This window comes from Echinops telfairi, unplaced genomic scaffold (genome assembly GCF_000313985.2).
Source record: "Echinops telfairi isolate 266 unplaced genomic scaffold, ASM31398v2 ScPeMD7_443;HRSCAF=831, whole genome shotgun sequence".
Taxonomy (NCBI): domain Eukaryota; kingdom Metazoa; phylum Chordata; class Mammalia; order Afrosoricida; family Tenrecidae; genus Echinops; species Echinops telfairi.
The window spans coordinates 57845914-57867941 of NW_022104341.1; the positions used below are offsets into that span (position 1 = coordinate 57845914).

General features: G+C 44.5%; 1 protein-coding gene across 2 annotated transcripts in view; it reads left to right on the top strand.

Annotated features, from left to right (window-relative positions):
• Positions 1-22028, top strand: part of SLC35D1 (solute carrier family 35 member D1) — a 54806-nt gene that overhangs the window by 11993 nt on the left and 20785 nt on the right. For both annotated transcript variants that reach the window (XM_045291955.1, XM_004699354.2), the window contains 3 exons: positions 1055-1147; positions 16379-16446; positions 20259-20337. In XM_045291955.1, the coding sequence (XP_045147890.1) occupies positions 1055-1147; positions 16379-16446; positions 20259-20337 (240 nt within the window). The remainder of the gene's footprint in view (positions 1-1054; positions 1148-16378; positions 16447-20258; positions 20338-22028) is intronic.

A 22028-nucleotide genomic window follows, 5' to 3' on the forward strand; every position in this document is an offset into this window, starting at 1 on the left:
CTGCGGAGATAATAACATGCACAAAAACAAGACAGAGAAAAACCAAGCAACAATGTACAACAAAACAACAACAAACCAATGACCCAAAACAAAACACAATAAGAAAGAAAAGCTTGTAGTAGTTCAAGGATCATTTGTTGCCCTTTAGAAGTGTTTTTCAGTCCAGTCTGTTGGGGCACCACACTCTGGCCCCACAGTCCACCTTCAGCATTCCCTGGGGACCTTGCCGCTCTATTCCCTTGCTGTTCCACTGCACTCCCCCAGTGCTTTGCCTCAGTGTGGTTGGCGGGATCAGATCGGGTGTGTTTCCAGCTTTTCAAAGCTGCTTTTGAAAAGGTAGTTCAATGCTTTTTATTACATTTAGCGATCTTCCAAATCACAAAAGTTAGGTAGACATCACATCCTTCTTTTCATTCCTTGCCCCCACAACTATGGCCCGTTTCAGTGTCTCTGCCTTCCCTGGTGTCCTGGAAGGGTGTGAATCAAAGATGGGCGATGAGTTCCTCTGGGCTGTGTGTGTTTGAAAATGTGACTATCCTTGGTTGCTCTGTAGGAACTGGGGCCACAGCTAATCATACTGTCTTTTAGGAGTTTGGCCGAAGTAGTCTTCAAGTTCACGGTATCTCACCAGTGCATTTTCAGGTCTGACTTGTATGTGTGGAGCTGTCAAAGCATCTGAGAAACCCCAGGCTAACGTGATGACTCGATTCAATTCTGAGAAGAGAAGGGTTTCAGGGATGTGCACCTATAAATACATGCATATATGTTTCAAATGATCTCATCGTTCTGGTTTCATTTTTACTTCTCTGAGCTGAATCACTTTGAATTTACCTCAAGCACATTTAAAATCTTTCACATTTGCTTTCTTTTTTTTCCTCTGAGAGCTTATATTATTTCTCAATGTGTTTGAAAGTTTGAATTGGCTAATTTTCTTAGAATATGATGTGTGTGTGTGTGTGTGTGTGTGTGTGTGTGTGTAATGGAGGTTGCCTAAGATTATATGCATATTCTTGTAAAAGAGTTGAATAAAACACCTAATTATTCTCTATCCTAGGAGCTGGGAAAATATGGTCTGCTTTATTATAATGCACTGTTCATGATTCTGCCCACACTGGGCATTGCATATTTCACAGGAGATGCACAAAAGGTAAGACTTTCTAACTAGAGTTTAATGGCTTATGTTGATGAGTTGCCTTATGATTCATGACTCAAAGTTAGACCTTATTAAGTGACCAAAACTGGGAGTTTGCCTTTTGACTTGCTAATGCCATGCTAACTTCTTTTTTTTTTTTTTTTGGACATAAGTATCGGATAGTACCAAAATGGCTCAAAATAGCTCCGACTTGTCATTATAAAAATAGTGCATGACAACTCGTGTCCTTTTTTATGTGCCAGAAGGATAGAGGAAGGGAAATGTCACATTTCTCCTGAACTACAAAATAGGGATAATAATAATAAATTTAAAAAAAACTCTCCTTGACAAACAAATGAACAAAAATCCTAAGAAGTAAAATTCTTATCCTAAGTCAAATGATGCTGGGCCTCATGAGCAGCTTTGTGTTTGATGCACACTTGTCCTCCTGGCGTAAAGCTCAGGCTGTTGTTCCCCATTGCCCCTCTTCTACAATATTTAGCTAAATAAATACAGACTAGAGGAATAGCAAAATAAGCCTGGAGAACTTCCCTCTAAAAGGAGGCCACATTCATAGGGGAAAAGTGATACCATATTGTTGAAGTTCACAGAGATTTGCAAACTAAATAGAACTCCAGACTTCTGCCAAGGATTTCTGTGCCAAGATTTCGACTAATGATCCCTTTAGCTGCTAACCTGGTCTGAATGTGTATGTTGGTTCTTCATTTGAATGGCCCTGCCAACCCCACACGTCACAGGAGCTGACATAAAAGGTTTTTGAAAACCATTATATTGCCAACAAATTGTTTTTTTGTTTTTTGTTTCCCATTAAGAACTATTTCCTTTAAAGACCTGGTACAGATGACCTTGAATGCATGTGTGAATGTTGTAATGAACCGTGACCTGGCTGCTAGCAGACACAAACATGGCCCTGAAGTAGAAACCAGAGCCATTGCTCTGACTACTAAGGAGTGTTGAATAAATATTTTGTAACTGTGACCGAATAAGGAGAGGAACTAAGTGGTGGAGACAATGAAACACCCAGCTACTAACCAGAAGGTTGATTGGCTCAAATCTCCCCAGAGATGCCTTGGAAGAACTCTCTGGTGGTTTACTTCCAGAATCAGCCACTGAAAATTCGGTGGACAGTTCAACTCCGCAAGACATGGTGGGGCCACCAAGAGTTGGAGTCAACTCGGTGCCAATGATGATGTGTTTGGGGTTTTTAGGGAGCTCGTTCCTATATACATTTATAATGTTTGCATTATTTATACCTTAGCAATGTGGAAATAAGAGGTTTGGTGAGACTGAGTAACGTGCCCAAGGTCATACAATTACTGGGTAGTAGCGTCAGGATTTATGTAAAACTAAGCTTGACTAGTAATTGTTGCTAGGACCCAGGATTACCTGTCCCTATTTCAGCCAAAGACATAGCATGTTGACACAAGAAACTCTTAAGTTTATTCTGGGAGCAAGTGACAGAAGGCAACCGTGGGGTTCGCTGCTCCAGACTGCTTTGCAAATCCAGTGAAAATCAAGCAAGTTATATTCCCCAAACCCTGTGACCAAAAGCAGGTTTTACAATTATCACAGGAAACAACACCCCAAGCCATGTGAGAAAGCACAGGTTTTGCAATGATCACAGGAAACAATTAACTGTATATACATTTTCCCACTTATCATTAGTTCAACATTTACCAGACCACCAGGCCCCAAAGCACCATGCTCCACTGCTTACCTCCATGGGGGATGCTTCATTCCTCTCTTGGTAGCCTTGCTTACCACATCCCTAAGGTAGAAGACCATCCCTACTGATGAAGCTTATAAGGAATTTTTACTGCAAGGGAGGGGGCTGATGCATGCTGCTACAGAAAGCTCCATTTTGGATTTCCAACCAACAAGCTCTTTAAATTATGTTAATACTTCCAGTATTTTGATTAACCTCACACTATCTTTCACCACCCCCAGTCATAGTGACTGTGGTCTCTAGGGTGTTTTGTCTTTTTCTAGCACACTCCGGCAGAAGGGGCTCCTACTCTTCAGGTTTGGGGCATCAAGTGGTCAGCCTCTTCATGGTTCTATGTCCTGAGGCAATTAGTACGTGAGAAAATAAGGAAGCTGAATGTGGATAGATACTCAAAGGATTTACCTCAGGGGGAATTTTCATTAAACCGAAACCTTGACTAGAGATTTTTGCTACTTGAAGGAGGATGCATTTCTTCATTCCCAAATGATTTTAATTTCCCTATAAGTGATCTGTAAATTTACAGCACAATCTGTGAGTTTTCAGCATAATTTCATGCATATTTTCAAGCTCAGTAGTTCATATTCAATTAGAATGTTTCATTGTAATTAGGAATGACTTATATAGTATAAAAAGTTACTCACCACTTATATTTGGATGAAGTTGAAGTTTTCTTAATTTTTAAGCAGAGGAGTGGAATTTGAGTAGTCTGTTTGTTTCCCCAATGAAAATGCCAGGCAAAGGTCAAGAAAGGTTTAGTTTGGAAGAATTGTGTTTTTAAAGAACGCCCAGAGCACTTCCCGGCTGGATGGTAAACTAATTACCAAAGTTGAACTCGTTGCTTTGTAATCAAACCCCCATCAGCGTTTTAGGCTTACATCCATGTCCACTCATGCACAGTCTTATGGCTCCTATAAAACAGTTATCGGTACTTATTGGACACTCTGGCTTATTTGAGCTTCATGCTCTTTCTCCTCCCGCCCACCCTCAAGTAGTCAGGAAGTGTTGGTGTTGTGCCTCTTTGTGTTGGATGGTAAGAGGCAAAAGGTGCTCTCGCCGTGGAGGGCTTTATGGTCCACTTGAGTAGACCTGACAATATAACAGCAATAAACTGTGAGGGAAGTGTATTTGGGGTTATAAAGAGGAACTGGATCCACCTCATCTCCTTGTTGGTGTTTGGAGTCAAATGCCCCATGGGGGTTTGCCTGTAGAGAAAATAAAATATCGGTGATGATGAACCATCGCCGGTGTTCTGGCAGGTTATGAATTAAATTTGAAGCTGAGAAGAGTTCTAAGTTTGATTTTGTTCATAAATCCCATTTGTGTTTATGAGACACATCATTACAATTTTACAATTTAATTAGTGTTTTGCTTATGGAATAAGTCACTGCAATTTCATTTTGAATTTAATTCGGCGTAGTATTTTTGACTAGCTTCCCTTGGCTAAGAAAGCCTTATACTGAGATTTCTTAGGGATAAGTGAGAAATAAAATGACTGCAGCCTTTGACACACGAGGAAGGTATTTTGCCTGGTGCAGAGATGGGTTGAGAGCTAACACCAAAGTGCTCCCTGCTCACTAAGCACTTAGGCATTCACTAGGAAGAAATGGGTGTGAGCTGACTATCAAGGTTGACTTTTTAGAGGAAGTAGGGTTTGATTTTTCTTATGCACTAAGTGCAGTAGGTCATCCTACCCTGTTCTGGGGGGTTGTTAGAGACACTGAATAGAGAGATAGTTGAGTGGTTTGCTTTGATTAACGATGGGAAGAAGCCATAAATATCCAACAGTTTCCAGAAGACTCTTAGTATCCTTTAAGAGATTTTCAATGTGTTTATTCCACAAAGATTCCAGTGACAGTAGTCACACGTCCATTTGCCTGAAACTCTGGCAAAAAGGGACCACACTGTGTGAGTGGCAGGATTGCAGGTTAGAGTTTGCTAGTGAGTCAGGTGTATTTTCATTATAGAACCATTAGAACTGTGCTTTCCCGCCATCTTATGTGTTGTGTCAATTAACATGCACATATATATTTATGACATTTTTAGAGTGGGCACTTTGTTTTTTGGATATTTTATTTTTTGTGTAGAGCTGTTTTTAAGTGAACAATTAGAGCCTAATTTTGGCCTTTGGAGATGCCTTACCTCCGGGGGATGCCAACTCATACTCCAACAGCAGAGCTCCCATGTGCTTATGAGGTGGGTGGTTGTGAGAGATTGAATTGACCCCTCCCAGATGTCTTGTAACCCTAACCCGTGTACCTGCTGATATAATACAGTTTGACAATAGAGCGTTCTTTGTTATAACGAGGCCATATCAATGCAGGGTGTGCTGCACATACCTTATCATTTTTGAGATATAAAAAGAACGGATCAGTTGTTCATTTCTACGTCTTCCTCGTTGTTGATTTTAATTTCCCTAGGTGTTGTATGCTCCTCGGGAACTAGGGAATTAAAATCAACAATGAGGTTGATGTAGAGATCCTAGTGGTGTTGGAGCAACAGCAATCTAGCTGAGAGGAAGTACTAAGAGGCAGAAGAAGGGTGAGCATGATGGTGGGAAAGGAAGAAGGTAAAAGGAAACAAAGGCAAGATCTAGGCAGCAAAGCTATGGATAGAGGTATAAACAATGGTGTACACCTATGTGAATATATTCATAAAAATAGAGGTACTGGCTTAGGTACACATATTTATATGGCAATACATTGAGAAAGTGGATGGATTTTGGGCCTCTGCTCAAGCCCTCCCTCAACGCATGAACACTTTGTTCTAACAACATGGCATTCTGTGATGCTCGCCCTCCCAGCATGATCACTAAAGACAAAATGGGTGCACAAGCAAATGTGGTGAAGAAAGCTGATGGTGCGCGGGTATCAAAATATATAGCATCTGGGGTCTTAAAGGCTTGAAGTTAAACAAGCGGCCATCTAGCAGAAAAACAACAAGCCCACATGGAAGAAGCACGCCAACCTGTGCAATCATGAGGTGTTGACGGGATCGAGTAACAGGCATCAGACGCTCCAAAACAAACAAACAAACAAACAAAAACCATATTTTTGAGAACCAGGGGTGTCGGAGCAGAGACCCCAAACCCATCTGTAGACAGTGGGACATCCCCTCACAAAAGGGTCACAAGGAAGGGACGAGTCGACCAGGGTGCAGTAGAGCACTGATGAAACACACACTATTCCTCTGGCTCCTTGAGGTTTCCTTACCCCCCACTATCATGACCCCAGTCCTGCCTTTCACGGTGGGCTAGGCTGGAGCATGTACACAGGTACAGATAAGAGTTCAGGACACTCAGAATCCAGGTCAGATAACCACCTCAGGAACAAAAATGGGAGTAGCGATACCAGGATGGTAGGGGAAAGGTGCGGAGAGGAGGTGGGGAAGAAACCGCGGGTGAGGATAGTGGTTGGTGTAAAATATGAAAATGAAAATAATTATAATTTATCAAGGGGTCATGAGGGTGGGAGTAAGTGAGGGAGGGGAAAAAGAGCTGATACCAAGAGCTCAAATAGAAAGTAAATGTTTAGAACAATGGTTCTCAACCTGTGGGTCGTGACCCTTTTGGAGGTCGAACAACCCTTTCACAGGGGTTGTCCAATTCATAACAGTAGCAAAATTACAGTTATGAAGTAGAAATGAAAATAATTTTGTGGTTGGGAGTCACCACAATAGGAACTGTATTACAGGACCGCAGCATTAGGAAGGTTGAGAACCACTGGTTTAGAAAACAATGATGGCAACATATGTACAAATATGCTTGATACAATTGATATATGGATTGTGATAAGAGGTGCAAGAGCCTCCAATAAAATGACTGACTTAAAAAAAAAAAAAGAGCAGATCAGGCATAGAAGCATGCAAGCACAAATGGAAAGGCAGGCTCTGTGCGGAGATTCCCAAGGACCCAGCAGTGACAGGCTAGAGAGGCTGCGGGGCCCTGAATCTGGACTTCTGACTTAACTAATTAATTCTGACCTAAGAATGTTGCAAGTCTCATGGACTGCCAAAGGGACAAACCGATCAGTCTTGGAAGAGGTAGAGGCAAGGCTGGTGACTTCCTCTTTCATACTTTGGACATATTGTCAGGAGAGACCAGTCTCCCTGTAGAAGGACATCATGCTTGGTAAAGTGGTGGGGCAGCGAAACAGGAAGTCCCTCAATGAGATGGGCTGACAGTGCTCCAGCGGCTCCAGCACAGGAATAGTTATGAAGATGGTGCAGGGCCGTGCGGTGCTTCATTCTTTATGCGCGGGTCGCTCTGAGTTGGAACCAACTCAATGGCCCCTAACAACAGCTTAACTAGGAGACCATAAAGGTAGTGCAGTGGTTACGTGTTCAGCTGCTAACTACCAGGTCTACAGTTCGAAACCACCAGCCCCTCTGGGAGAGAAGAGGCTTTCTACTCTCATAAAAATGAGTTACAGTCCGGAAAACTCACAGTGTCATTCCTGCCTAGTCCTATAGGGTTGCTATGAATTGAATCTACTGAGTGGCAGCGAATGAGCTTAGAGGAGCCCTTGTGGGCTACTCTTGGGGCTGCTAGCCACAAGGTCAGTTGTCCAAACCCACCAGTCATGTATGGAGAGGACAATGAGGTTTTATTCCCCCATAGTGATTTATATAGTCACGGAAACCCAAGGACCAGTTCTACTCTGGGGAACCCCACTTATGAGAAAAAGTGTTTGCTAAATCCACTCACTTGCAGTATGTTTTTAATAGCAGCACTAAGAAACTAAGGCCGTGATTATATGTTTTATAAAGGTTGGAGATAGCTCAAGGTTGCGTAACTCCAGATCTGTATCTCCCACGGCCATTTGCTGCCTCCCTCCCCCTCTCCCACGTTCATTTGGGACGGTCAGGCAGGGCTTTCTTATGGAACCATTGACTGAGAAGTATCTCAGCATGGTTAGAAGCGTGGCATTATAAATAAGAGTTTCCGTAGTGCTGCCACTTGACTATTTGCAGTCATATTTCTTTCATTCATTTGGATATTTATTGGGTACATATATGGGTGCTATTTGGGGTTTGAGGGGGCCAGGGGGTGGGGTAGGGGTAGTCCCTGCTTTAATGGAGTGTGCATGGTAACGGACTGAGATAGAATTACTTAATAAATGATAGGAAGACAAGGAAACCAGGGATGAGCATGCTTGGGAAGTGCTGATTTAAAGAAGATGCCTGGGGAAGGCCTCTTTATAAGGTATGTTTGTGCAGGTATTAAACTGAAAGAGATTAGAAAGCACTTTGTGTGGCTAAGGAGAGAGAAGAATCTAGGCTGAGGGCGTGTGTACCTTTCGGGAAAGATGTATACCAGGGCCAGGTGGGCTGGACCTTGAAAGATGAGAATGGGAAACAAAAACCCCCGTCCAAGAGGAACTAGCAACAAGACTGCCAAGACCAGACTGGCCAGTACGATTAGAAGGTGGAGGCCAGTGCTGGAGACCATGGGAGAGACTTTAGAGAGGGTCTGGTCCACACCTCTTATTTTACCAGGAGGAACCTGGAGCCCAGAGGGAGCTTAGGACTAGACCCTGCATCTCCTGACTCTCAAACCAGTGGGCTCTCGCTGCCCGCCTGCCCACCCTACCTCCTTCTGTAACAACCCGTGCTAGATGTGGGACTTTGCCGTTTACTCGGCAGGTGTGACTGGTCCTTGTGGCATGAGCGGTACCATGGAGAGAATTTAGGGCCAGAACACACAAGACCAGCAACCTCCAGTTCTGTCTGTAACCACCGTTGAGCTTTGGACAGGAGGCTGCCGTTCTTCCAGCCGGTAAGAGTTCAGCGCCTCCCTGATGCCCGTGAAACTCCAAACTCACTGCCATTGAGGCAATGGCTGCTCATAGTGACCCTGTAGAATGGGCTAGAACTGCCCCTGTGGTTTCCGAGACTAATTCCTTCCAAAAGTAGAAAGCGCCATCTTTCTCCTGTGACTAGTAGTTCCAAACTGGCTCGCATATGAACGCAAGATCACGATGGCACCAGGGCTCTGGAAAGCAGCACTGATACACTGTGCTCATTTACTGGCTGCTTTTCGGACCCAGCATGGGCTTTAGAAGCCATTCTGTACAGGAATCTCCATGTTCTGAGTGGGAAAGTCTCCAACATGCATTATTTAAATGAAGCAGTAAGGTACAGCACTGTTTTCCTCCTGTGGAAAATAGAGAAATCTATTAATATATCCAAGTGTACACATATTCACTTAATATTTTATTAATTTATTTAGTACTTAAAACACTGGAAGAACATACATGTAATTAGTAAAGTGACCATCAGGTTTGGGGTGGGTACTGGGAATGGGAGGGAGACTCTTCCCTACTTATTTCTATTTTTGTTAATAAAATCATGCAAATGTCTTTAAAAGTTCTATCTTATGAAAGGAGAAATGAGAAAAAGGTAAAATGTTCTATAAAAGGTGACTTTTGCTTTGATGGATCTTAAAAACAACTAAGGTAGGTGGAAGACAGAGCCCTGGTGAAACAGTAGTCCAGAGCTAGACTGCTAGCAGTGCTGGTGGTTCAGCCCCATCAGCCACTCGTGGAGGAGGATTGGCTGGCTGCTTCTGTGAAGCCTTAGAGCAGTTGTCACTGTGTGTTGGTGTGGACTCAGTGACAGGGAAGCTGAGACAAGCCCATTCAGATCCACTTTACTTTTCTCCAAATTTCCTTGCCAAGCTTAGTGAGCAGCAGAGCACAACCTCCCCCTGCTAGGATGTTGCTGCTGCTACTGCTGTCAGCTTGGTTCTGACCCATAGAGCTCCTCTGTGTAGCAGAATGAAACACTGCCCAGTCCTGCACCATCCTCCTAATTGTTCTTAGGCCGGCCCTGTGTCAGTCCATCTTGTGACGTCCTTCTCCAGAGACTGGTCTCTCCTGACAGCCTGGCCAAAGTACGTGAGACAAAGCTGCACCATCTTTACCTCTGAACAGCCCTCTGGCCGTGCTTCTTCCGAGACAGATACATTGTGTTCTTTTCGCAGCCCATGGTGCGTTCAGTATTCTTCTCCAGCTCCGCAATTCAAAAGCCGGGATTCCGGATCCAACTTGCACATGGACACGAGGCAGTGGAAAAGACCATGCTTGGGTTGGGCTCTCCTTAGTCTTCAAAGTTACATTCTTGCTTTTCAGCACGCTGAAGAGGTCACGGGCGCTGGATTTACATCGCATTGGGTATATCCGCTGCACAAGACCTCTGACCGGGTAGCAGTTTAAAAAGAGGGCTCTGAAACCCAGCTCCTCCAGGAGGCAGAAGTTGGGCAAAGCAGTGGATGGGCGAACACGGGCTTACACAGCTTTGGAGTAGAAGGTAGAGATGAAAAGACAAGATTACCATTAAGATTTGAAGGCAAGTTTCAGTGCATAACTCATCCCAGCGAGCACATAGACAAAGCCTTGGAAACATCATGAGAAACCAAACCAATGTGGTTATGTGTAGATACGTGCAAGAGTGTGTATGTACACACATGCACAGATATATTCTTAAGCCGCAAACTATAAGGTAGCAGTTCGAACCCAACAGCCACTCTGAGGGAGAAAGATGGGACCATCTGATTCCAATGATTTACAGCCTTGGAACATTTCCACTCTGTTGAAGAGGGTGATTGATACAACACTTCAATAATGAACCTTGGGAGAAATCAGCCAGCTGTTTTCCCTGCAGCTGCGCAGTTTTACATTGCCTCCAGCAACGCAACGGAGTCCCAGTTTCTCCACAACTTGGCTAAGCCCTGAAGGTTTTAAAAGCAGATGTCTTCCAACTTCAAATCATCCTTGCTTTGTTTTGCTTTTTCTGTATCATGCATAAACAGGCTGGTTATTAATAAGAGCGATCCAGTTAAACCAGATCAAAGTGGAATAGATACCAGTTGACTCATGAGCTTTCAAAGCACCAGTTAATGCAAAATGTGGTTAAACTTACTCACTGCTCCTTCTCAGAGGGGAGGTTTGCAGCACAAGCCAGTGATTCAGCGTCTCGGGGAAGAGCCTGGCTTTCTGGCAGCACCCGCAGCTAGGTGTTCTCATGTGGGGATGGAAAAACAGACCCCTTGCTGTAGACCTCACAAGGCTCGCACTGTATGCGTTGGTACGTTGTATAATGTCTTCATTATATCACTGTTTGGATTACGTGGCTCAGATGAGTTTTACAGGAAAATGGTACCACACAGATCATGTAGCTGTGTGGGTCTTTTATTAAGCACATACTGACTGAAATTAGAGGGGGGGAAAAATTAGGGTGTTGGCTTAGCTGCTCCATAGTTATTAACTCTTTCTGAGTCACTATGAATCATGAATCACTTTGGTTAGACGTAGGGCTGCTAAGCATGAGGTCCTCAGTTCAAATCCACCAGCCAATCCTGAGGAGGAAGGTGAGGCCGTCGTTTCCATTTGGATATAGCCTTGGAAACCCTATCAAGGGTCACTATGGCTCAGAAACCACTGAAGGGCATGGGTTTGTGTTGGTTTTCTGTGACTCAGGCAGACGGATGCTCAGATTCTGAATCCCTCCACCCGACGGAGACCACAGCACTCTGCCACCTGAGTCTTGCTGCTGTAAGCCGTAAATCCAAGCGGGTTGGGTCAGTCAGTCTTCAGTTCTTTCACTTGTATATTCCGTTTCCCTGACAAAGTAGCCACTCTTACCATTGAGGCCTTGCTTTTATTATTTTTTCTTCTGGTTTTTCCTTTTTAAAAAATAATATTTTTATTGACATACCTTAGAAATTCCAATATATCCCTTCTCTTCCCATACAGCTCTGTTGTTCAGTCCCATCGGGGTGGGGTTATACAATCAGCAAAGCTATCAACAACCCCCCCTTTATTTCCCTCAGGGAAACCTTACTCCTGTCAGTGTCTCTGAGGGGTCAGCTATCTTGACTAACATGTATCGAGCAATCTTAAATGTACAAACGAACATACACAAATCTAACTTGACCAATGAGGTAGATCACATATAGACCATCACAGTAAGGGGAGGAAATCTTAAAGAACTAGAGGATAGTTCTGTGGTTCATCAGTGCCCCACCGCACCCTGGATTTATCCTCCTTTCCATAAGGCCCTACCTACTAAGAGGGACTGTCCAGTTGTCTTGCTGGCAGACTTTGGGTCTCCACTACATACAGTCCCCTTCATAACAATTTGCATGCGTGCTTTTTGAACTTCTGATACCTCTTCCTATCAAAACCTGATCACACAGGCTGGTGGGCTTCTTCCATGTGGGCTTTGTTGCTTCCCTGCTAGATGGCTGCTTATTTAACTCCAAACCTTTAAGACCCCAGAGGCTATAGCTTTTGGTAGCCAGGCACCATCAGCTTTCTTCACCACATTTGCTTATGCACCTATTTTGTCAGGGAGGTGGGTATCATACAGTGCCACATTAGAACAAACCATTCTTGTACAGGGGTAAGATTTGAGTTGAGGCCCAAAGTCCATCTGCTTCCTTGTTATAATTATATATATATATATATATACACACACACACACACAAAGTATACACATTTATATTTATATATATGATTTATTTTTTCCTCCTACCCCACTATTACCCTTGCCTGTCATTCACCTCTCAGTAATTCCTCTCAGATACAATTTGATTGATCAAACACACCCAGAAAAGCTACACTCTCTTCACAGTTCATTTTAGAACTCTTCTTATTCCCCTGTACCCATCATTGTTGGCTCCCTGCTCACCTCCCTCTCTCCTCCCCTCCGGTGCTCCCCAGTAGCCGTACTTTTAAATGAAAGGCCTGTGAGGCGGTTGGTAAGGCTTTGTGTGTGGTTTTGCCACGATGCCTATCTATGTTTTCACAGATGTGGCAGAACCTAGTAAGCAGAGGCAGTTAGCGTATTTGAGTTCCGACCCTTCCCACCCCCACCTGAGTTGGAGCGGGAGGCCAAGCAGAAACTGGCAGCTGGCTCCCATAGTGCAGGGGCTGGTGGGTGCCCCCCCCCCTCCCAACCTTAGACTCCAGGAACCCAGCCTGCCTTTCCCTGGGTAGGAAAGGAGCCTTCCGATCACATACTCCACAGACATAGTCTTCTGCGTCGCAAGTATTCCAGCACTTTACTTTCTAAGATAAGGATTCAATCATTTTTCTCAAGTTTTTGGAGAGATAATTTTCAAAAGAGCATGGTATTCAACAGCCCTATATCACAAAGTCCAGAGACTAAGTGGGAGGTTTATTTTGGGCTTTCATAACAGGCAGGTTTCAAAATACCAAGACAGTGTGTCAATTGTACTTCAGATTGTATTTCGTATTCCTGATAGGTCGGTGACTCTTTGCTTAGTACATTTTCCTGGGCAGGTAACGGGCATATCAGTGACTAAAGTGTATAAAGGAAGTCCACACTGTCCCTAGATTGATGTTAGTTGAAATGAGGCCATTCCTGCTCCCACTTACCTTACGGTACACACAGAGTAAAACTGTTCTAAAAGGTTTTCAAAGTTGTGACCTGTCAGAAATAGATGGTCAGGCCTGCCTTGAGGTACTGTTGGATCTTCAGCTCGTAGTAAAGTGTTTAACCCTTTGGGCCATCAGAGGTCTCCTGTCACAAGATTGTGCTTGTGTGCCATGGAGTTGCTTCTGCCTTGGAGTGACCCAGTCTGACAGATAGAATTGCCACATCTTTTTCCTGGGGAGCAGTTGACAGATTCAAGCTGCCGACCCTTTGGTTAGCAGCCAAGCACTTACCTGCGGTGCCACTAAGGCTCCTGAGGAAACAGCAGGTCCATGGAACCAGGGTCTAATGATTGTGCCACACTCTTTCACCACTGTGATGTGTGTTAGCTTGTGGGACCTGACACTGCCAGCACCTGTAGGACCCAAGACTGCGCCCAGGCAGGTGTCCTTCCTATGTGCAGTCTGTAACAGCAGCCGCCGCACCGTGAAGATGGACCGTTTCAGGCCCTTGGCAGAGAGCCCTTCTGATTCTGTTGTGCATAGGCAGCTCCTTGTTTTCACAGTAGCTCTTTATCAGATTTCTCCCCAGCTGCAGTTTCATTTTGTTTTTAAGTATTTGTTTTTCCTGTTTAGCAAAGTACCCATTCACTGGGCCTTCTGGGTGTCCTGTTTGAGGGAAAAGGACAGTTTTGCCTACAAGTCTACATCCTGATGACAAGTGGTAGACGTTTAAAGGAATAATCCCTCTGTATGTAAATTTTATGCACCTATGAAGTATGTACATTTGATGTTTCCAGTTGATCCTTTATATGGAACTGCAAAAGATTTAGAAAAGTCAAGTCAGTTTTGAAGAACTCTGGAAAATTTATCCTACCTCATTTCAAGACTGCTTGGAAAGCTATAGAATAGGAGCCCTGCTGATGATGTGGGTTTGTTCCCAATTGGGCTGCTAACCATATGGTCAGCAGTTTGAATCCACCAGCTGCCCCAAGGGAGAAAGATGTGACTTTCTGATCCCATAAAGAGCTATAGTCTTGGAAACCCACACAGGTATTCCTGTCCCACCCTAAAGGGTCACTATGAGTTGACTTGATGGCATTGAGTTGTTTGGTTCTTTTGCACTTTTCTAAAGCTGTAATGATCAAGACTGTGGTTTTGGATGAAGGATAAATATTTAGACCAATGACACAGGACAGAGAAACTAGGCCGAGAAGCAGATCATTGGGGGTTTTTGTCAGATGCCAAGATAATTTAATTAATAGTAAAAAATGTCTTCTGGTAGCAATGGTACAATACTGCTTGTTGTGATTGAACTATGGAATGTTATACCTGTAAGAGCTCCCAATAAAACTGATTAAAAAAAATGTCTTCAACTATAACAATGAAAAAACAAACTCATTGCCATCATTCATGCCATTGCTGACTCACAGCGACCCTATAGGACAGGTGGAACTCTCCCATGAGTAGAAAGCCCCATTCTGCCCCTCTCCCTCTCCCTCAAGCCTTTCTGCCAGAAGCCGGTGGTAGTTCCCAAATGCTGACCTTTTGGAGCTCAGCCCAGTTTGTAACCACTACACCACCAGGGCTCCTTAACCTCTTCCATAAATGGTGTAAAAATAATTTGACATCCTTACTACATAAGGGAAAAAAAGAACTTCGACCATACCTGATCAAATATGAGGGGCATCAACAAGTCTGTGGATAAATGGAGTTACACGATAGTGGAATTTTTATATCATTTATGGACTTCACTCGTATACATAGATTAACTTGGAAAGGATCACAGGCCCAAGTGTAAGCACTAAAACTATAAAGCTTCTAGAAGAAAGAAATCTTTGTGACCCTGAGTTAGGCACAGGTTTTGTAGAAAAGCAGTATTATAAAAGACAAAATTGGTAAATTGAGCTACTCCAACATTTTAGATGGCTGCTATTCAAAAGACACTGTTAGGTAAGCAGGCCACATTGTATAATGTGAAACTTATACTGGCAGAACATATGCTCATGAATTCGATTCCAGAATACATACGGAACTTTTACAACTCTTGTATGAAAATTTGCCCCCCAAACTAGACCGCATACTTGACCAAAGAAGAAAGATTGATGACCAGAAGCATTATGCGACATGAAAGAAGCCAGATGTAAATTAGCGCATGCTGTGTGATTCCATATATATGGAATATTCCTGAACAGGAAAAACCAAAGATCAGAAGTTGCCAAGGGGAGGAGAGTTGGCTGTAGACGAGCGTAGAGTGAAGCGCCGCAGAGACGAGTCCTGTGAGGCACAGGGGCGCTTGATCTGGAAATGCCTCACAAAGTTCCTGCTTTGAGTTTTGCTTGGGGCTGGAGGCAGACATGCTCTGAGGGAGGGCTTTGCAGGCAAAGGGCAGCAAGTGGCAAGCTGCCTGTAACATCCTATCCACGGGAGCCGAGTCTTGCTGGAGCCTGGAGCCCGGAGATTTGTGTTGAAGTGGCAGAGAGAGCAAAAGGTAGAATGTTTCTCACAACTGTTTATTAAATTCCCATTGCAAGAGAAACCACGTATACAAGAGAGAGAGGATAGCTCCCATGTGGATGACCGAGGAGATGGACGTTTCCTCCTTTCCTTTGGCTTAAAAATAGAAATTCTTGCTTTCAGAACCAAGTGGTTTAAAACAATTTTTTCCCCATTTGTGAGGAGATTTCAGCTGAATTTGTGTAATTAAGGACATATGTGTTCATTCTGATTTTAAAGGAGAAAGTAAATTTTAATGTTTGAAAAAGTCTTGAATGCCAGCACTTCAGTTGCCATCTGGGGAGAAATGCTGAGACGAGCCACATGTGGTGTGCTTTCAAACAAATGACTGGTTTCTTGGCACCAACCAGGAGCTACATAGCGCCTACGCACACTACCCTTAGAAAAGGAGACGGGAAGCCTATTGAAACTGCTTATTGGCTCCAGCTATTTGTATGGCATTCTTGAACCTCACTCCCTTCGGTGATGCAGGGGAATGTATGAGTGTGCATGATGGGGCAGGTGCATAGAAAGAAGTTTGGCTAATGAATGCAACAGCAGATTTTGAAGGCTTTGCTCTAAAATGGAATGCTTTCTTGTGATTTACAGGCATTGGATTTTGAAGGCTGGGCTGACAGCCTTTTCCTTCTACAGTTCACCCTCTCCTGTGTGATGGGGTAAGCATTTGCTGCCTTCTTAGCAATAGTTTTCTTAGCGAAATTGTGTTGCAATGAGTATCCCCTACCAAATGAGTGGGACTGTGCACGGAAACTGCTTGTGGCCCACCATGTGTGTTGGACAGCTTGCCCATAAGACCAGTAAGGTGCGTGGAACCCTATGGGATGAGGACCATGAAAAAGAGGTGGATGGAACCCTACTGAGGGGATTGGTGAGTTTTGCCATCCCAATAGGCTTAAAAGAAGTGATGCTAGAGCCCAGACAGAGGAGAACCTAATAGGCACTAAGAGAGAAGACCTGGCAGTGGAGCATGCTTTTTTAACCCACAATTCCTACACTGAGCTCCTCCTAGATCCAGGAGACAGAGGCAAAGTGAGCTGTACCATGTGAGACAGCAAGAGACTGCAGCACAGCAGTAGCAAGATTGAATCTAGCATGTGAGACAGCAAGAATGAAGAGACCAACCAAGACAGGTGTGGTGGGATGTACTGACCCTTAGAGCCATGAGAAGGCCTCACAAGATGTGGCAGTGGAGGATCCTAGCAGAGTCCAGCACAAAGGACAAGAAGCTGTCATACCAAGGAACTGCCTCCTGAGTCGGTCCTGCTACTACCTTAATAAACCACTTGACTAAAAGTACAGTTAATAATGAGTTCTGCGAGTAGTTGCAGGGAGTTACCAGTCCCAAAACTGGGAGGAAGAATAGGGGTGGGGGTGGGGGTGGGAGTAGCTGATGTTAAAGGTGATGGAGTGGTAGCTCAGGGTGGAGAAGTGAGACATTTGGGACACAGGAACCAGCTCTGTGGTGATCCTTACAGAAGAGGCTATTCATTTAGTTAGTATCCACGCAGTGCAGTGGCCCACACTCACAGGAATGTGTGGTTTGGGAAAAAAGGTAATGAGAACATTTTGGCTTTTGTTTGGATAAAAAAAACCCATAGATTGAAGCAGCTTTTATGTTCCAATCAGTTACTCAAAGCAAAAGCTCTTCATAGGAAGGTAGGAGTTAGTTTAACGCCTAAGGAATTGCCTAGTTGGACGCATGATAAGGAAAGGATGCTAGGAGCCCTGGTAGTGGAGTGGGTTACACATTGGTCTGCCAACTAGAGGGTCATCCGTTCAAAGTCACCAGCCTGTCCTAAGGAGAAAGATGAGTTTTTCTACTCCTCTAAAGATTTACAGTCTCAGAAACCCACAGGGGAGATTCTACTCTGTTCTATAGGGCCAATGTAAGTCAGAATCAACTGGATGGCCGCAAGTGGTTTTCTGTGTGTGTGTTTTTGGTCTTGTATCCCTACCTGTTAGGAAGCAAGCACATTGTCCACATTTACACAATTACTATGTGGCGCTTGTGCTGTCTTAAGTAGCATTCTCTATGTCCAGGCTCTGATATACACTGCAACGCCTACACAAAAACCACAGGCAAGATGTATGACTAAAGTGTTTCTTTCAGAAGTGAACCGGTTGTAATGCAAGTGAGAAATGTTTAGGCTAGAGTTGCTCATTAGGTAAGGTGACCAGACGTCCTGCTTTTGGCAGGACAGTCCAGATTTTTAACAATTTTTCCCGCATCCCATGGCATTTTAAGAAAAGTCCTGATTTTTGGAAAGAATGCATGACAAGCTAGGGTATACGGGTTTTCGGCTGCCATGTGGCTATTTTGCCAGGATATGAGTTTTATCAATGGTGTCCCGCTTTTGTCCCGCATTACCAATGTTAAAATCTGGTCACCTTATCATTAGGGCATGTTACAAAGTTCTTTCAGGGCGGGAGGGGAAAATGAGCTGATACCAAGGGCTCAAGTAGAAAGAAAATGTTTTGAAAGTGATGATGGCAACTTATGTACAAATGTGCTTGACACAATGGATGGATGTATGGATTGTGATAAGAGCTGTATGAGCCCCAATAAAATGATTTAAAAGAAAAAAAAGTTCTTTCAGGAATGCCAATAGATGCCCAAAGGCCAATCCACTGTGTGCTTGAACCCAGAGGCATTCAGCTCCAGCTTCTGTGGGTCAGTAAACCCAGCTCCCTGAATTAAGTGCCCAGAGGCACCTGACTCATGTAAGCCTCTGCCTGAAGGCATTCTGCTCCACTTCCATGCGTCAGCAAGGCCAGCTTCCTCGGTGAAGGGCCCAGAAGCACCCCACTCCACAAGCCGCCTCCTGCCCCAAAGCATTCAGCGCGCTTGCTCTGTGAGCGGGGGAGTCCGCCACTCTGTTCTTGCTCTGACTTCTGCTTCTGTTGCTGCTTCGCTCACGTTTATCGCTGTCTGCTGCCTCTGGTTGGCAATGAGATCCGTCCTCCTGCTTCTCAGAGGGCTCCCTTTGTGTACAGTAGGATGGCACTCCAGGAAATCCTCATAGAAACCACGCACAGGTGAATCCTATCAAGTGTCTTCACCTGCCCCACCCCCATTTCTTACCAGACTCGTTCTGGTCATTTGTAGGCAAGGTCATTTGGTGGAAGTTAGGGACTTTGGCTAGAAGAAACTCACCGTCACCGTCGATGCAGACGCCTAGCGATCCTAATGAAGAGTAGAACGGCCCTGTGGGTTTCGGAGACGCTAGCCCTTTAAGGCAGTTGTTCTCAACCGTCCTATTGCTGCGACCCTTTAATACAAATACGGTTTCTCATGTGGTGGTGACCCCCCCAACCGTACAATTATTTTCATTGCTACGTCATAACTGTCATTTTGCTAGTGTTATGAATCGGGCGACCCCCAAAGGGGTCGCAACCCACAGGTTGAGAACTGCTGCTTTAAGGCGTAGAAAGCCTGGTCTTTCTCCTGTGGAGCCCCTAGAGGATCTTGTAGTTAGGAGACCAATGAGTAATCTCCTCTACCAGGGCTCCTATCACTTTCCTTATCCCCCTGTATTTAAGAGTCCCATGAACTAACTCACTGCCCGTGCAGCATTGTCAGCATTCAAAGTTAAGACTTTCTTTCCCTCTCCCATGCCATCGTCCTGCTCAGAGAGCAGAGGTAGTAGGCAAAAGGCTACCTGCAAACAGCCTCTTCTCACGTCCCTGTGACTTCGCTCACGCACTCCCTCCCTCAGTCTGCGGTCCCACTGCTCTTTGGAAGTGGGTCTGGCACAGGCTCACCACACAGTGAGCGGGGCCCTCAAGAGAGAGTTGACATGCGGGTTGGTATTGAGTTCGTCTCTGCAAATCTGGGAGTTTCAACTGCTAAGGCTTTGCTGTCAAGTGAACTTGTATTCCTTCTTAAAATCAGTTTGAATTTGACCGATCTCTTATCTGAACTGGAGTCTGTGAGCCCCGACCTTTCTGTGGTTTAAGTGAATGAGTAGGAAGCATACTCTGAAATGCGTGGTAAAGTGGAGGAGCAGCAAAAAAGAGGCAGGCCCTCAACAAGGATTGATACCGTGACTGCAGTAACGGGCTCCGGCATAGGGACACTTGTCAGGATGGTGCAGGACGGGCAGTGTTTTCTCTTCTGCGTAAGCGTCCCTGTGGGTTGGAACTGACTGGGTGGGACCTAACAACAGTGTCCCTCCCGCAAAGTACTGATGATTATGAATGGTGCTTTTCAGGATTTAGGTGAGTGTAGCAGGGGAAACCACATCTGGTCAGAAATGGAGATGTGTTTGTGTTAACTTTTTTAAAATCGTAGACATTGCATTCTTTGAACTGCAATACAAGTAGCAGGGAGCAGGTTGAAGCACACGGGGGTTAGTGACTAGCCTGTGCCTTCACTGGCGAATACACAACGATTCTAATGGTCAGAGTTTCTTATATAAAGTATATGCTGGCTCTTACTTACAAGATGCCTCCCCTTTCTTCACTACAGGTTTGTCTTGATGTATGCCACAGTACTCTGCACTCAGTATAATTCTGCTCTGACAACTACAATAGTTGGCTGTATCAAGGTGAGTTTAAAGACTGCCTTGTTCTCGTGTCTGTCTGAAAATTGTTTCCCTCAAATAAGAAACTGGTCGTGCTTTTTAGCTCTGCAATCCTTATGTTCTCACCTGACGTCTCGAGAGTGTGGCAAAGTGCAACGCTGGTTTCTGAGATCATCTTGGAGAACCTGGGAAGGTATCCACTCTGCCTTCAGGCAGCTGAGTGCTGGGGAGTGTGCGAAAAGGAGAATGTTATCTCAGAGTTGAGGAAGAATAAAGATTAACCTGGTATGTGACCAGGCTTGGTAGTAATTCACTAGCTCCTTTAACCTCAAAGAAGAATTGTGCTCTGTTCACTGCATCGCTGAATTCTTGTTGTTGTGTCAGGGAAGGATACCTGCCGGAAGTCAGTCAAGGGAGTTTCCCTATGTCGGAGCCAACAAGTTAAACTGCCCATTTAAAAAATATGTGTCTACAGTCTCAATTACGTCATTTCCCCTTGATCTGTTTCACTTGAGGGAGGCTCATTTGTCTCCAGCGAGAAGAGCCAAATCAATATTGAGCTGGAGTTAGTGCCTTGAAGCCTGAGACTCTTTCATCTGGCTTCTGTGATTCTGGGACATTTAGAGCCAAGAGGCCAAAGCACCCCTTAATTTCAAATGAATTAACGAAGTAGGTTTGCTTTCTAAAAATGGCAAGATAGAGGGCGGTGGGGGAGCTATTGGTCATTGAGCTAAAGGATGTGATAAGCCCTTACTGTTCTATCATGTCAATCAATGCTGAAGGAGGGGACCTCTGGGGACATCTGGTCGATCTATATAATATAATCCATAAAGACATTGTTCTATGCCCTATGTTGGTAAGTAGCAACTGGAGTCTTTAAAGCTTTGGAGTGGCCATCTAGGATAGAACTACTGGTCTCTTCCTGACTGGAGCAAAGAAAAGGGATATAACTTAAAGACTCAAGGATACACCTAGTGCAAAGAACTCCTGGATCATGTGAACCACAGCCTCCACTAGCTTGAGATCAGAAGAAATAGAGGGTGCCCAGCTACCACTGCCCACTTCTCTGATTAGGATCACAATAGAAGACCATGGATGGGGGTGGGGGTGTGTAGAACAGAATGCAGTCATGAACTAGACTCTGAGACTAGGGCTTTCTAGGTATTCTTCAAACCTGGAGTTGAACTCACTCCCAGAGATCACTTCTGAGTCAGACAGTAGGTGTTTCAAGTGAACTGTAACACCTGTGAGAACCTTTCTCCGCAGAACAACCATCTGAAGCCAATAAGAGCACACCTGCCCAGAAGTAAATTTCAGAAGGCAAGAAGCGATAGGAGAGATGGGCACGTGGAATGGGGGAACCCAGGGAGGAAGTGGGAAGAGTGCTGTTTTATTGAGGGGATTACAACTAAGGCCCCAAAACAAAATGCAGAATGTGTATAGGTTGTTCAGTGGGAAACTAACATCCTCAGTCAACTTACACCAAACCACAGTAAGCTGTCCCAAAAGAAATGAACGGTGAGGGAGACGTTACAAAGGTAAAGTTTTTACTACTCCGTTGTGTTTCCTCTCCAGGGTTCCAAGGGGAGTGGTGTCTACCTGACTTCATTTTAGAAGCTCAATTTAGGTTAAAATGTCTGGCCTGTGACTTCATATCACTGAATTAAAATGGTTTGTGTGAATCAGATTCTAAATTAAGCTATAACAAGTCAATT